General features: G+C 31.2%; 2 protein-coding genes across 13 annotated transcripts; both read right to left on the bottom strand.

Moving 5' to 3' along the window:
• Positions 1-635: 635 nt before the first annotated feature.
• On the bottom strand, positions 636-3,685 carry LOC101495157 (E3 ubiquitin-protein ligase MIEL1). Its single transcript, XM_004485995.4, has 12 exons — positions 3,509-3,685; positions 3,311-3,398; positions 3,153-3,209; positions 2,995-3,027; positions 2,651-2,728; positions 2,429-2,472; positions 2,293-2,333; positions 1,768-1,850; positions 1,565-1,656; positions 1,405-1,474; positions 1,222-1,263; positions 636-1,084 (listed from the first exon to the last, which is right to left on the bottom strand). The coding sequence occupies exons 1-12, from the start codon at positions 3,556-3,558 to the stop codon at positions 959-961; spliced, it is 804 nt and encodes a 267-aa protein (XP_004486052.1). The 5' UTR covers positions 3,559-3,685; the 3' UTR covers positions 636-958.
• A 7,368-nt stretch (positions 3,686-11,053) lies between these two features.
• LOC113787222 (uncharacterized) lies at positions 11,054-14,710 on the bottom strand. 12 transcript variants are annotated; one of them, XR_003473725.2, is made up of 4 exons: positions 14,556-14,710; positions 14,363-14,438; positions 12,051-12,130; positions 11,054-11,578 (listed from the first exon to the last, which is right to left on the bottom strand). XR_003473725.2 is itself a non-coding variant. In XM_073368467.1 (4 exons), exons 1-3 carry the CDS (start codon positions 12,912-12,914, stop codon positions 11,489-11,491), a joined length of 273 nt encoding a protein of 90 aa, XP_073224568.1. In that variant the 5' UTR covers positions 12,915-14,002; the 3' UTR covers positions 11,054-11,358; positions 11,458-11,488. The 12 variants fall into 12 exon arrangements, 3 of the variants coding, with proteins under 3 accessions (XP_073224568.1, XP_073224567.1, XP_027191949.1); XR_003473727.2 differs by having other exon boundaries at positions 11,054-11,574; XR_012163096.1 differs by having other exon boundaries at positions 14,363-14,432.
• Positions 14,711-14,841: the final 131 nt, after the last annotated feature.

Genomic DNA, 14,841 nt, shown 5'->3' with positions numbered 1-14,841 from the left:
TTATATACTGTTGAGTTTAAAAAATCTGTTACATTAATTAAGGATATTTTTAATTTTAAAAATTCAGAACATTTATGGGTGTTTCGAATATATTGTGTATTTGCTTTTCTTCCTCCGGCTATTTTACTATGTTGAATGAAAAAATTTCAATTTTTTTTTTCTTTTGAAGATTTGATTAACAATTTTTTAAATACTAACCATAGCATTTGCAAATTTAGATTCTCTATGTTTCTCAAAGTACTTAATTAAACAATTTACTAATTCTATAACTACATCAATACCATACGTCTTCATTTTGTAAGCTTTTGTTGAAATACTTCTTAACAAACTCAAATAATTTATACAAAATCAATTAATAGATTGAGACAAAGGAATGAATAAGATTGATCGATTGGTAGAGGCTTACAAAATGATACTTTTTGGATTGAGGAGTATCTAACACAGTGACTACAAAAATATTTCACCCAACTCAGCTTCAGCACAAAGGGCGGCCACAAGTGGAGAGACTAGATTTGAACCTATGACCTCTAAATCACAACAAACCAACCAACTTAAACAACATATGATAATAATGCAACATAACAAATGTATCACAAAGAATTTGTATGAAGGCATCAACATATGGCTGTGAAATATGCAAGCAAGGAATCACTAAGTTGTATTGAATAAATTCAATGGCAAAGACAAGCCAATCCATTCTCCAATATCAATAGCAAACAACACAATTGACAGCAGCTCATGAAGGGTATTTTCCCCACTGTAAAATATTTAGTATACAGATGTTTATAATAATATTCTAATGACACAAATACCAACTCCACACGATGGAGGAAGAATCAATAACCTATGAAAAGTTTCGGGGCATACACAATACACCACTAATCTTCATGATGAATTTGAGGCTCTACAATAATCGGGTCACAGGGCAAGACCTGTTTCTTGAACCACAAGAATTCGGTTATTGTGGAAGAACAGGAGGAGCAATAGCACGAGTGTTATACGAACTGCAGTGACCGCATTTATGCCCGATAATGTGAAAATTAACTTCGGTCGTATCGTTGCAGTCGTTACAAAGTATCCAAACCTGCAACGCAGTGCTGTTTAGTTTTCAGAAATTTTCTAATAGAACCGTGATATTTGCGTGTGAAACAAATGACAAAAGGTTCATTCATACTTGAAAAGCACATATTAAACAAGCATTTCTACTGACTGTCGACTTACCTTTCTATTCCGATAATCAGCAGGCATGACAGTTGCTTCAATCTAATATAGCAAAAACAAATTAGTGAGAAATCATAATTGTGGTATAGAACATTTCTGCAAGTAATATTCTTGACCATATATGAAGCATAAAAACTTATAAATCAAGTGAAAGCATATGCATGCTTTGATTTAACCGGCTACCTCTTCATCAATGCTCTTCCATGTCGTAGACATATCAATAACCGACTTGGAACATATCGGACAACAGTACCTGAGCCATATACCAAGTCAAGTTAGTATTTAAGCAGAGAAAATGCATTATAAATCAAAGAATTGTCAAATAGTTAGCATGTATACTCACTTGCCGCGCTTTACCATCTCATGGTAACATTCACAATGCATTGTGTGACCACATTTCATAACAGTTGTGTCTTTCAACGAGTCAAAAAGGTACTACAACAACACAATGAAGTCACATCAGAATACAAGTCTCACGCTTCCAAAGACATAGAAAATTTTGTTGTTCAAATGAAAACACAAGGGAAAGGGAAGAAGAGCATGCACCTCATAACAAATTGGACAGTGATGCCTCATGGAGTTCTCCACACATAAATGATTATCACGCAGAGCAACTGAATAGCAAGACCCTGTCAAAATGGAGCACTTTATTTGTTAACGGAACAAAAAATAGTTCCACTAAGTAACTAACTTGATAAATTATTCGATATGATTTCTGAGTCCAATGGAAACAAAACAATACATAATAGGGGAATTCGGCGGAAAAAATATAGCATAACTAAAGCAAATAAAAGATTGAGATAATCGATATGATGCAATAGTGCTTTTGAACTTGTGTCACAGAAGAAGTTGATAGCATGTTTGACAATTCTTTTGTACTGTCAAATTCTATTTTACACCTCAAGAGAAACTAGATAGTGGTGAAAAGCTCAGGAAAAAGCAATCGAAGGAAAAAAAAAATTGAATCTGCTATTAATATGAAAACTAACATTTTGCAGCATAAGCTATTTGAAAGAAAAATTGATAAATCGACAATAGAGACAATATGACAGCATTGTGATGAATACATACCGCACTTCTTGCAATGAAAATAGTTCTCACTCCCACCAACTCTGTTTCCAAATTATAAAACCAAAATTAGTTGCATTTCATAAATTTGGATAACCTAAGGAACTATTTACTCAAAGACAGCTATTGTAGTTTGTACCTGCAGATCCCACAATCATCACAATGAAACTGTTGTTTCCCCGTCTGCATAACGAGCAAACATCAATTAGCATCAGATAGAAAACAATAAGAAAAAGATTAATCAACTATCACAACATTCTCAAGTCTAGTTTATCTTAAAGAGGAAGTATGAAAGTACAATTTTATTGAAAAGAAAAAACTTAAATCAGATATTACAAATTTATTCAGTGAGAGTCATTACATCATCATCAAAGAATTTGCAGATGCTGCAAAAATATTCTCCCATTCTAACACCACAGTTAGTACAAACTTGAGCAACCTTCAAAAGAAACATTAAGGGGAAAAAAAGCAAAAAAGAAACCATTATGAAACCATCCAAAAAACAAAAAACACAGATTCAAACAGTGTTGTCAAATAGTGGCGCTATAAAGCTATATTTGAACAAATCGTTATTGCTCAGGGATCCGCTATTGCGATACGAAAACACTTTAGCATAGCCGAATTTGAACAAATTGTTATTTTGTCCGATCCGCAATTGACAACACTGGATTCAAATCAAACAATGAAATATGAATAGATACACACTGGCTGCTCTGTGTCACAAACCGAACAAACAACCTGAAACAACAACAAGATGCAAAAACCTCATCAACAAAATCATCATTATATCATGTAAAATGGAACAATAATCGATAAATCATGAGAAAAAAATTATGAAAATCAAAGGGTGCCCTTATCCTTACTTGTTCAACGTCCTCACGAACAAGTTCATGGCGATCACAGGGGTTTTTCAGCATACTCTAATAAAGGAAAAATAACACATACCGAGATCAGAAAGAAAAAAAAAAGCAAAAACACCAAAAATTTAAAACAAAAAGAAAGGAAAATTAACAAGAAATACCGTTGCTTCGTTGTGACAATGACGACATGAGTAAACCTCATTGCAACAAGGAGCACGAATCCTGCATCTTCTCCTGTAATGCTTGCACCTATAAATGAAATACCCAAAAAAAAAACAAACAAAAAAAGGCGTAAAAAAACAATGAAATTGGAATATAAATTAATCAAAAAAATGAAACTTTGATTGAAGGAGAAGTACCCATAACCCATCTTCCCAAAATCAAGACGTTCAATGAGAGAGTCTTCCATAAGTTTTGGATGAGAAGAAGGGAAAGGAAGGGAAGGGTGAGATGGGAGAGTTTTCTTGGTTTGTGAATATTTTGTTTTGGTGTTCAGAATGGAATGGGTTTGTCTTGATCTAAAATCATAAAGAACAACCCATTATCAACATCATGTATATATATATTATATTTATTATTTTTGTTGATCAACATTTTATCACTTCAAATTTAGTGAAATTATAAATTACTCCTTATATTGAATAATATTAGTTTTTTTAAATTATTTTAGTTCTTCAATTAGTTTTTCATTGTAAAATAGAAATCTACAAATATCTTAAATAAAAGTTTGAAAATATTCATTAGATTTAAAAGAATTTGATTATCTACACTAACGGCACAAATGTATCAATAAGAATAAATGAACACATATTTTAAAAAATTAAAATGAAAAATATTCTCATAAAATATATAATTTCTAATATACTCTCTCTATTCCAATTTTTTTTCAATAATTAATGTTAATTATTAGTATTGTTGATATTTTGTTGAATGGAGATTAAATTCATAATTTTTTTTATCAATTTACTCTCTAACTCCTTTACCTCAACTATTAAATCAACCTTATATCTCCATTTTAATTATGAGATTGTTTGTAGTAGAACATTTGTAATTTTCACATTAAAAAACAAAAATTTGCATAACAATAGTATAAATAATATGTTGATTGTTGATACAAATATACATAAATTACATAATTTTTTGTTATATAAATAAAATAAAATTTAAAGAAAGGAACTAGGAAGTATTTCACCAAATTACTATAATTCTTATAAGAATTTTGCTAACAAATATTTGCTAAGCACACGATAAAAAATCAGAAAATATAAATTTTTTATTAAAATAACAAGTTTTAAACTTTTGAAAAAATAAATACATAAATTTTAAAATATTATTTTTATAGATTTAAATATTTTTTCTTTTTAATTGTTGTAATTAAAATATTGTTCAAATATCAATAAAAATTAAATTATTTGATAAAGAGTTGATTCACACTTACAAAATTATAATTTCAATCATTTATCAATTCGAAGATCTCTTTTATAAATAATTTAGGCTTAATTGCAGTTTTGGTCCCCCTATTTTAACTGAATCGCGAAAGTAGTCCCCACATTTTGTTTCTCCCCAATTTTGGTCCCCCATGCAGAATTTTGGTACAAAATTTGATGAGATTTCATTTTTTTTTCATTTATTTAAGTCACACAATGCCTCAAGAGCTCATTTGCAAAAATTGTACCTGAAATATATGACTATAAATAGTGTAGTACGACTTTAGAAAATAAAATTTCATCAAGTTTTGGACTAAAATTCTGTTTGGGGACCAAAACTGGAGAGAAACATAATTGAGGGACTACTTTCGCGATTCAGCTAAAATAGGAGGACCAAAACTGCAATTAAACCAATAATTTATATATGTACAACTCAGCACTCTTCAAATCTCAAGGTATATGTGATGATTTAATAAACCCTGAAACTCTAATCATTTAAACTTTTATATAAAAAAAAATAAACGTGATTAAGTAGCCAATAAAATTGGGTGATGAATAATAGCATTTGGCCACTTGGGAGGAGAGAGGATAAGGTAGCATGGTATGGCACAAAAGAATGACTTGAGAATATAATAAAGGGATATGGCCGCTTCAATCATCGAATGGTATTTGAGAAATGGGAAAAGCCAACTAACCTTGACACAAAATATTGTTGTTTTGTGTTGCGTTGGTTTCACTGTTTTGGGGAGAAAGTTTAACAGATCAAGTACCATGATAAGTTCTCTGATATGTGAACTGTGAATCTGAAAGTTCTTTTCGATTTGCGAAAATTTCAAGAATTGTGAATTTTTCAGTGTAATTATAAATAGAATTATAAAATAGTTCTATTAGTTATAAATAGAAATACGATAATAAGACATTCTTCTGATCAAGTATATTTTTATTGGTTGAAATTTATATCTATTTAATTAAATTTAAATGGTGTCAACACGATTTAATAATAATTAATTGAATTAATAGATAAAAATGAGGTTGAAAAGAACGGATTAAGTAACTTATGTCACAAATAAAAAATAGTATATGTTGAAAATAACGAATTGATAGATAACTTTTATGTCAATCTGCAATATTTTATTGTTCAATTATGCAGCCTTGCAATGGAATCCTCTCATGCGTGCATCCCTCTTTAATGATAAAAATCAAAGTAAAAAGAGATGTAAAACATGAAAAATAAGGAGGTGAGTAGGAGTGAGAGAATACTAATAAGAGATAAGTGGATAAAAATGAGATGTTGTAGAAGAATGAAGAAAGAATTTATCCGAGGAAGATCCAATTTGGACTAGGGTTAAGCAAAACTAGAAGATATGACCGAACTTGAGTCCTTCGAATAAGTCAACTTGATATGCAGACAGATTGTATCAGGTCAAGAGTCACGAATCCGAATCATTTGAATGAACCAATTTGATATGCGAACATATTGTATCATGTCATAGGTCACACAAAATTATAAATGTGGATATAAACGGGTTTGAGTGGTCGGGTGTAGGTCAAAAAAAATAGATACGTTTGCATCAAGTTTGTTCAAAGAGTTGCTTCTTAGACTATATATCTCCCAAAAGGGTTCGTAGGATAGATCTTTCCATCTCACAGGAAAATAGACTACTAAATGATACAAACCTTATAGTCATCCATAAGATGATCATAACCAAACTCATGAATATAAACATAAAAATACCGATAAAGGTCATTCTCAACAGGGCTAGGAGGAATGAGATTGAATTCGTCAGTAGTTGAATTTCACAATACAACATTTTTCCCCACAATATATTAGAGACGAAGAGTGTCGTTGATACTAATAGAACTCAAAATATTAATATTTTGACCAAACTCTCGAATCAAACGTGACGTATTAAATTTGACCTTGTTCTTAAAACTCTTGCCAGAAATGAAATACAACCTAAAGTGGACTACAAGTTTAGCATCCACCACAAGATAGCTAGTATGACGTAAGATAAGAGATGCATCATCATCATAATGAGAATGAATTCTATTTATGATATAATTGCAGTAAATGCTCATGAAATAAGGGTTTTCAAATAAGATTGATCATGATTTAATTATTCATTGAAATTGATTCAAACAAATTCCTACCATATCAAGAGGGAGCCCTTCTAATAAACAAAAATTTAAACGATGTTTAGGAAACAATGTTTTCCTACATAGTGTAATAATAAGACAACTATGTGGACATAGATACAATGACTCATTTGACTTCTCCAAGAAAGTTTCCAAGTAGCCTTTTCATCCAAATTAGCTACAATGCAAAGTGCTCGTACCGGTGTCAAAAGCGGCATATATCGCATATATCTCATTCATTAGACAACAACAAACTTACAATATTTGCCATCCCAAAAGATGATTCTGACAAACCTGAGAAATTTGCTCTGCGTGGCTGAAAATATTTTTGAAGATGCGGCGGAAGTTGTTAAAGAAAACTGTGAAGCCATACAAAGGAAAAAAGTAAAAGAATCATTACAATGAGGAAATATCTAGAGTAAAATAATTAAGCCAATCAGAAGTTCATTTTTAACTAAATTAAAATAGTTTTTACAGCTCCAGAACTGAGTTTCCAATCCAAACTACCTACCACATAACATCATGATAAACGTGCATGCTAAAACTTAATTATTTTCGAATTCTCGGTCCTTTAAAAAGTGGTACATGTATCTGTCACTAATATATGTGAAGAATAGAAAGTTGAGCAAGATAGCAACAAATCAGTTATCACTATTGAAAAGAAACAGATAACTTCTATTTCTCAAGTAATTGTGTTTGTGATCAGACTGAAATTGATTATTATACTGACATGCCATATAAGATAATGGTAGCATGTCACAAATCCCTCATAAAAATCTCTAAATTTTCTACAAAAAAACTTCTCCCACATGCGCAAAACGTTCTCTGAACAACCTACCACCACTACTTCTTCTTTTCCAACTTCCTCGAAAAGAAAATGTTCGGCAAGAAGAAGAACTGTCACCATACCTATCACTTTCTCACCTCACACATCTGATTATTCAAGAAATGCAACTGCTCCAGAACGTTCTCTACCAAACCGAGAACGTTCTCTAGAAAAAATCTCAAATTCATCAACTTTCTCCTTTTTTCCTCAACCATCCACATTATCCTCCATAGATTTCCTCTCATACTCTCAAATACTTCACTCTCCTCCTCATGACTTTGGTACATTACTACACAATCACCATGTCTCCACTCTTTGTGTCCCCACAAAAAACAAGCTCTTCCATTTTCGGAATTAGCCAGTTTTTAAACTTTCCATAAGTTGTTGGCCCATCTGTCAGACACTCCACACCATCTGACCCTTTACCCTCCATGGAAACCTCTTTTGCCACTATTCCATCTATACCCGTTTCCACCATTCCATCAAACAAAGTTGTTGTTGCCAACTCTCAACCAACCACTCACCTCCATACTCCTCCTCGCATGGCTGAACCTTCCAATTCAGATATTATGGATGCCCTTTAGACTATAATGGCACGTCAGCTTCAGCAAGATCAGGAGACTACTCTGTTAGGAACATGGCTCACAGAACAACTCGCTCCCAAGCTAGGAATCGCACCTCCTCCACTTCATCCTGTTCCTCCTCCTCCGCAAGTTCCTAACCCAGGAAAATCCTCCTCTTCTGAAGGATCTTCTCCGTCACTTGCATCTTAGGATCTTTTTACTCCTTCCTTTATGTATGACAAATAGGGAGAATTAAGATAGTTTTTATTCTGTTTTTAGGGATCCCTTTTGTATCTAAGATTCTCTAATTATGCTAAAAAGCAAATTGATGTTTTGTATCTCTTTTGAATAATGAAAACAACTTATGTCAAAATTATATGCATGTTTAAAATTCTGTCAAAATTACTTACTGCATTAATTGAGGGGGGCTATTAAGCTCTTCAAAATTGATATTAGAATCAGAATTAAAATCTAAATTAACATGTTTGTCATCATCAAAAAGGGGGAGATTGTTAAGACAAACTCTCAAATTAAAGTTTTGATGAAAATAAACAAAGGTTAATTAAGAATGTTAATAATTATTCTAAAATGTTATGTTAATTTAACCTGTGCGTTTGAGTGAATTAATTCGAAGATAGGAATCAAGTAAAGCAAAGAAAACAGATAAAGAAATAAGAATATTCTGGACAAAACGGAGAATGATCTTCAGGTTCAAGACTGATCGTCACAACCTCTAGACCAATCAATCTCCACTATTTCAACAAAGCTTTTGCCTCTGAATTTTATACTATGTTCACCAGTACATGACAATGAACAAATAGGATCAATTTCAGTCAAAGAACACTTTCGAATCATTAAGATAAAATGTTTCGAATCAAGCTAGTTAAAACAGTCCGAATCTTCTTCAAGTCAAATTATCAAGAAAGTTTAATCAATCTTGATATGTACAAAACATCAGGAAGACATCCAGAATGATCAAAACTGAATCTCCAGATTGATCATCAATCTCCAAAAAGTTCAAACCGTCAAAACCAGATTGATAATCAATCTCCGTTTCTGCAAAATTACAGCATTTGATCTCCTTACTTCTGCGGAAGTTTATAATCATTCACCAAACTGATTTGGACATAATCAAGGCTCCAGATCGAAGCTGTAACATCAATAAATAAATATGAAACTTCAAGGATCATTAAACACAAAGGCAAACTAATCAAGGCCGTTTTTAACAATATCAGTCAAACAGATTTAAAATGTTCAAATGCTGAAATATTTTTAATCATATATATTGATTTTGGTCAAAACTGACAGAGCACTACCAACAAAAATATACGAGGACCTTGTACAAAATAAGGGGAATCTCTAGTCAAAGTATCCAGTCTAAGTATAAATGTGGCAATGATATGATCGTCATATTCAAACTAGCCCCCAAGGGTATAATCTTTGGCAAGGTATCTGCAAGATGTGGAACAAGGTCTGGAATAATACTTCTTAGAGAATTGAAGATTGGACAAGCTTGATCGTGTTCAAGTTCAAGAGCCTACAACATTTGAAGAATCTCTACATGTTCATTTAATCAATGATCATGGAGCTTTAGATTTTAGTTGGATAGTCATCTCCTAAAGGAAGATTCTCATGTTCGCTTGAACCATATTATTTAGCCTGAGATTACATAAGGGACAAATAATGTTTAATAGGTCAAGACAGTGGATGGTGTCTTCACTAGTGCTTTAACTTATTAGCCTCTATTAAACCTAAAGATACATGAGAGAGGGTTAGTTACTTAAATATTTGGAAGTGGTCTGGCCTAAAAAGAATTTAATTACTTCTCTAAAAAGTTTCTTAGGACGATTTTCTGACAAATTGAACCAGATGCGGAACATGGATTGGTGATAATGCAACTTTTCTTGTCTATGGAAATGTTGATGAGACCTTAGATCACATGTGTTGTTCCTTTCCTATTACTCATCAGTTGTGGAATGTGTTGTTTCTAGAAAACATACCTTCTAATTTTTCTAAATTGTTGTCTAGGAATTTTTATGTGAGGCAGACAGTTCAGAGACATCCTTAAAATATGTTGTTGTGTCTCAAATTTGAAGGAGTATGAACAAGACAAATTTTTAAAATACGTTTGAAGATGAAAACTTGATGGCTTCCAAAATTCCTCCGGCAAATTGTGGATATTTATTTCAGATTCGGTTGCACATAGTGTACCAAATTGTAATGTTGCTCGTGTAAACAGATGAATTCCTCCTTCTACAAATTATGTTAAGTTTAGTTGTGATAACACTGATATCTTTGGAATAGTATTGTGGCTGATGGATTAATAAAATATCGAAATGATTGGTCTCTTTAGTTTACGATGAATAGATAATGGCATGGGTCAACATCTCACAATTGTACTACTATAGATTGTTTATCTTTTATTCTCTCGTCCGTGGAACCAAAAAAAGGTAAAATCTCAACTGCTTAAAAAAATAATTTCAAAACATAATGATAAAAAATCACTGAATTAGTCTTAACTGTGATCATAAATTATTTATCATATGATATATTATGCCTTCAATATAATGTAAAAAGATGTAGGTCCAATAGATCTATTAGTTTCATTATTAAAAAAATAATTTCAAAACATAGTGGTCAAAAATCACTGAATTAGCCTTAACTGTGATCATAAATTATTTATCATATGATATATTATGCCTTCAATATAATGTAAAAAGATGTAGGTCCAATAGATCTATTAGTTTCATTATTAAAAAAATAATTTCAAAACATAGTGGTCAAAAATCACTGAATTAGCCTTAACTGTGATCATAAATTATTTATCATATGATATATTATGCCTTCAATATAATGTAAAAAGATGTAGGTCCAATAGATCTATTAGTTTCATTAATAATTTTTCATTAAAAAATAGAATCAATGTAAGATTAGGTTGTATTAAATTTAAAATAGAACAAAGCACAAATCAAAATATAAATATCATGATCATATCAGTTACAAGACTAACAGTATATAGGAAATGTACAAAGGAGGTTATCATCTACTTTGCATGCCACTGAGCAACGTGCAAAACTTTCAGTATTCTTTCTTAAATGATGTCCAAATTAACTCAAATTCTTTGATGATAAAATCAAACTTGCTAAATAACAAAATGCAGCAAGTCTGTTTGGCTTGGAAAATAAGCGATACAAAGCCAGCTTCCCTTCTACCCCTCTTTCTACGGGTGCTGTCCGAGGGAATGGGAGTAACATCCTCTGGAAAACCAATATACAAATGAAATCCATCAGGAAGTAGCATTACAAAATACAATAAACATATACAATGAGATACATCCCTTCACAATAAATAACAACCAGTTTCAGACAAATTGGCTACAAAAACCTTTCATGCCCCACACCATTGCATCATCCATGTCTGGATAATTAATTTCATGCTGCTTCCAATATAAATCTTCAATCCAGTTCTGTAAACTATCTAAAAGCAATTTCAAAAAAATCAGCTAAGAGTATAAATAAAGTTATCCACCAAAAATCTGAAAGTTTTAAAAGTGTTTTCCTTTTAAACATGTGCTTATGGACAAATGTTTTCTTCGCGGTAAAATGATATGTCATCATGTTCTCGCAAAGGTCAATATAAAAGAGATTATGTTTTCTAAACAAACACAACAATGATTTACAAGATCCTAATCATGACTGTGAATCATGCTTTCTTCATGTATGGATATAATCTAGCCGCTGACCCTTTCAAATAATTTGAAGTAAAGCAGAAAATAACTTGAAGTGTTATACTTAAAACCTACTTAAATAAAGCCAGATCATTACAATCCTAGATTCCTGATCAACCCTCCATGATAATATTAGAATACAAACAATTTGCATATGCATAATGATTAAAATTCCTCTGTGTACTGCTTAGGCTAAACATTTACAATTCCTAAAGAACTCACCGCAGAAGCATATTCCACAAATATTGTAGCAACAGTATGATTGTACTGGGAAAGTTTACTTGTATGTCTAGCCTTTAGTTCTGCAATGAAAATTGCATCATTGGTACGCAAACGTGAAAGAACCACAATAACACAAGACTATGTATTGTTCAGAATGTAATTTCTTCATATTTGTTCATCTATACTATAGAAATATCTGCATACGTGAATCGTTCATTGACTTCTTCAAAAATAGAAAAAGAAAGATTCATGCATTATTCAGACGGATACCAGTAAAAGGACATACTTTGAAGTTGAATGACCCACAATATTATCCCTACCTTTTAATTTGGTATTTTGCTATTGAATTATGCACAGATAAACTGTTCTGAAAACTTAAAAGATAAATTTCAAGATGCCTAACCTAATTTTACACAGCAAAAATCACCAAACAAATTTTAAAAAGCAAAACATGCAAGGCCACACTGTAAGCAAAAATATAATCTTCTAACTTTCAAAAGGGATTGTCAATCCTCTAACTATGTGCCCTATTTTCCAACACTCAGAACAAAAGCTCCATTCCACAAACCAAACAAACAATATGAATCAAATTCAACACGCAAAACTAAACTAATCGAATGAATTGAAATATTACATAGAAGATAATATTTTCCTAAAAAAATTTATTGTGCATTATGAGTTGATATGATTTTTTTGACTACTGACCTCTATGGTGTAACCGATTAAAATTTTCCTACAAATAAAATTAATAGACTACCAACCTTCAGGAATTTTTAATGGGTCTACCCTACTTAAAGCATCTTTCAAAATTCTAGAGTCAGATGTTGTGCCTTCCCACTCGGGTAAAACATATATGAATTTCATATCAAAATTACATGCAACCAAGACGTTTTGTGTAGGGTAGTCTTTTCTTCCACGAAATCGAGGGGATTCAGATATAGGTACTTTCACTCGAATAAGTGTCCCATCAATAGCTCAAATGCAATCCTTTTTATTGAATAAGATATTCTATTAGTGATAAAATGATGTCATGGTTTGTGAGGATGAACAAATCAAGGTGAATTGACGACATAAAAGTACCTTAAAAAAAGGATAGAATTTGTTATTGTGTAATATTTTTGGAGGTACATCCATACCAGGTTGGACTGGACAATGAACTCATCTTCTAATGGAATGATGGCACATAAAACATTGTAAAAGTGGCGACCAACAGTCTCACCGAAACGGTGGAAGAAAAATGACACCGTACGATTTTTGACATTATGACCAATGATGTGTAGGAACTTAGCAAGTTGTTCTTGAACTGTGAAATGTATAGTATCTTTCACAAAACCAGTCCCTCTCAACTTATGACACAACAACATAAATACCTCAGGTCTCATTCGTATGTCTCGACATTTTTCAATATGTACTAATTGTCTCATTAAATCATGACGCCTACGCTCCCGTTGATGACTTTCGTGGCAAATTAGACTACGTGTGCAACGTGAGATTATTTGAAGCATATGTAATGCATGAACAATATAACATAGCAGAACAAATGCGTTGCTGTCTATCTAATCCTTGACGAAAATGACTAAAATTTTGCATCCCAAGATTAGTCAAATGTTTTACTTTGAATTGTACTTCATTTATATCATTCAATGCATTATCAAACTTGTCTTCTTCATTAGTAAAAAACTCCATATCATTGCAAATGTTAACCTTCAATGAATATCCTTTAATAAGTCAATAGGTTTTGAAATAGTTTTCATTACACAATGATAGTATTTGTTAGACTAACTATCAATTTTAGCAATTTGTGAGATAATTTGGATAAAACATTTAGAGTTCAATATTTTTTTAGTCCCTACAAAATTATGATTTTTCAAATTAGTCATAGAAAAAAATTTATTCACTTTTAGTTCCTATTTTGATTTTATAAGGACTAAAATGTATCAATTTTTACAAAAACTTTTCAAAATTGAGACTAAAAGTAAATAAAAAAAATTTGTTGAAACTAAAGTAATTTCAAGTAATTTGTTCATACCCACACCAGATTATTATGGTATACGAATAATACATTATTGAAGCGAAGAGACAAATAATTAAGTTTTAGAAAATATTTATTTATTCGTCTTACAAATCAAAATATTGGGTTAATTAAATTCATATGTTTTTTCAACAAATAAAATAAAATGGAATACACATAAATTAATTCACAAGAAAGGTGGAAGCAAACAAAAATTGCAAATGAAAATCATTAGTAAAAAAATATTGCAAATGAACAACACTAAAGTCACATAAGAAGGAAGGAGAAGGATAGTTAGTACCTTGTAAACAACTTGTTGGAAAAACACATGTTTTCTTCCTTTTTTTCAATTCCAAAACAGTGAATTACACCTGAAACTAAAATCACATGATTTTCATAAATGTTTTTAACCCAAACAAATAAAACATAAAAAATAAGATAGAACTATGAAAAAACTTTCACCATAGCAAAAGAGAAAAACAACAACCCATTACCCGTTTCAATCAGATCTAAATTCTTCAATGATGTACTTTCTCTCTATTAAAACAAACACAACGTTAGAGTTGAAGCTCATTATAAAAAATAAAATGAATAATTATATAAAAGATGAACTAATTAAAGTGGTTATATACCAGTTCAATGAATAAATGCATAGATACAACTTTACTTTTCTAAAAAAATGCATAGATTTAAGCAATTGTGTTTCTTGTTAGCTAACTAATAACTATAATTTAAATGTAAAATTAACCGAGATTTTGTCAATTCTATGGATTATTTAGG

The sequence above is a fragment of the Cicer arietinum genome, chromosome 1, assembly GCF_000331145.2.
Source record: "Cicer arietinum cultivar CDC Frontier isolate Library 1 chromosome 1, Cicar.CDCFrontier_v2.0, whole genome shotgun sequence".
Classification (NCBI taxonomy): domain Eukaryota; kingdom Viridiplantae; phylum Streptophyta; class Magnoliopsida; order Fabales; family Fabaceae; genus Cicer; species Cicer arietinum.
Note: the sequence above shows the minus strand (reverse complement) of the source record. Positions and strands in the feature narration are given on the sequence as shown.

What these genes read in the sequence shown, in the direction of transcription:
- LOC101495157 (XM_004485995.4), bottom strand. Translation starts at nt 3,558, where the DNA reads ATGGAAGACTCTCTCATTGAACGTCTTGATTTTGGGAAGATGGGTTAT. An exon ending in ATTGTCACAACGAAGCAACG is followed by an intron (nt 3,210 to 3,310) that starts GTATTTCTTGTT and finishes TTCCTTTATTAG; the next exon opens with AGTATGCTGAAAAACCCCTG. An exon ending in GATGATTGTGGGATCTGCAG is followed by an intron (nt 2,334 to 2,428) that starts GTACAAACTACA and finishes ATTTGGAAACAG; the next exon opens with AGTTGGTGGGAGTGAGAACT.
- LOC113787222 (XM_027336148.2), bottom strand. Translation starts at nt 12,914, where the DNA reads ATGAAATTCATATATGTTTTACCCGAGTGGGAAGGCACAACATCTGAC. An exon ending in CCCATTAAAAATTCCTGAAG is followed by an intron (nt 12,131 to 12,811) that starts GTTGGTAGTCTA and finishes TTTTCATTGCAG; the next exon opens with AACTAAAGGCTAGACATACA. An exon ending in TTGTGGAATATGCTTCTGCG is followed by an intron (nt 11,359 to 12,050) that starts GTGAGTTCTTTA and finishes TTGGTTTTCCAG; the next exon opens with AGGATGTTACTCCCATTCCC.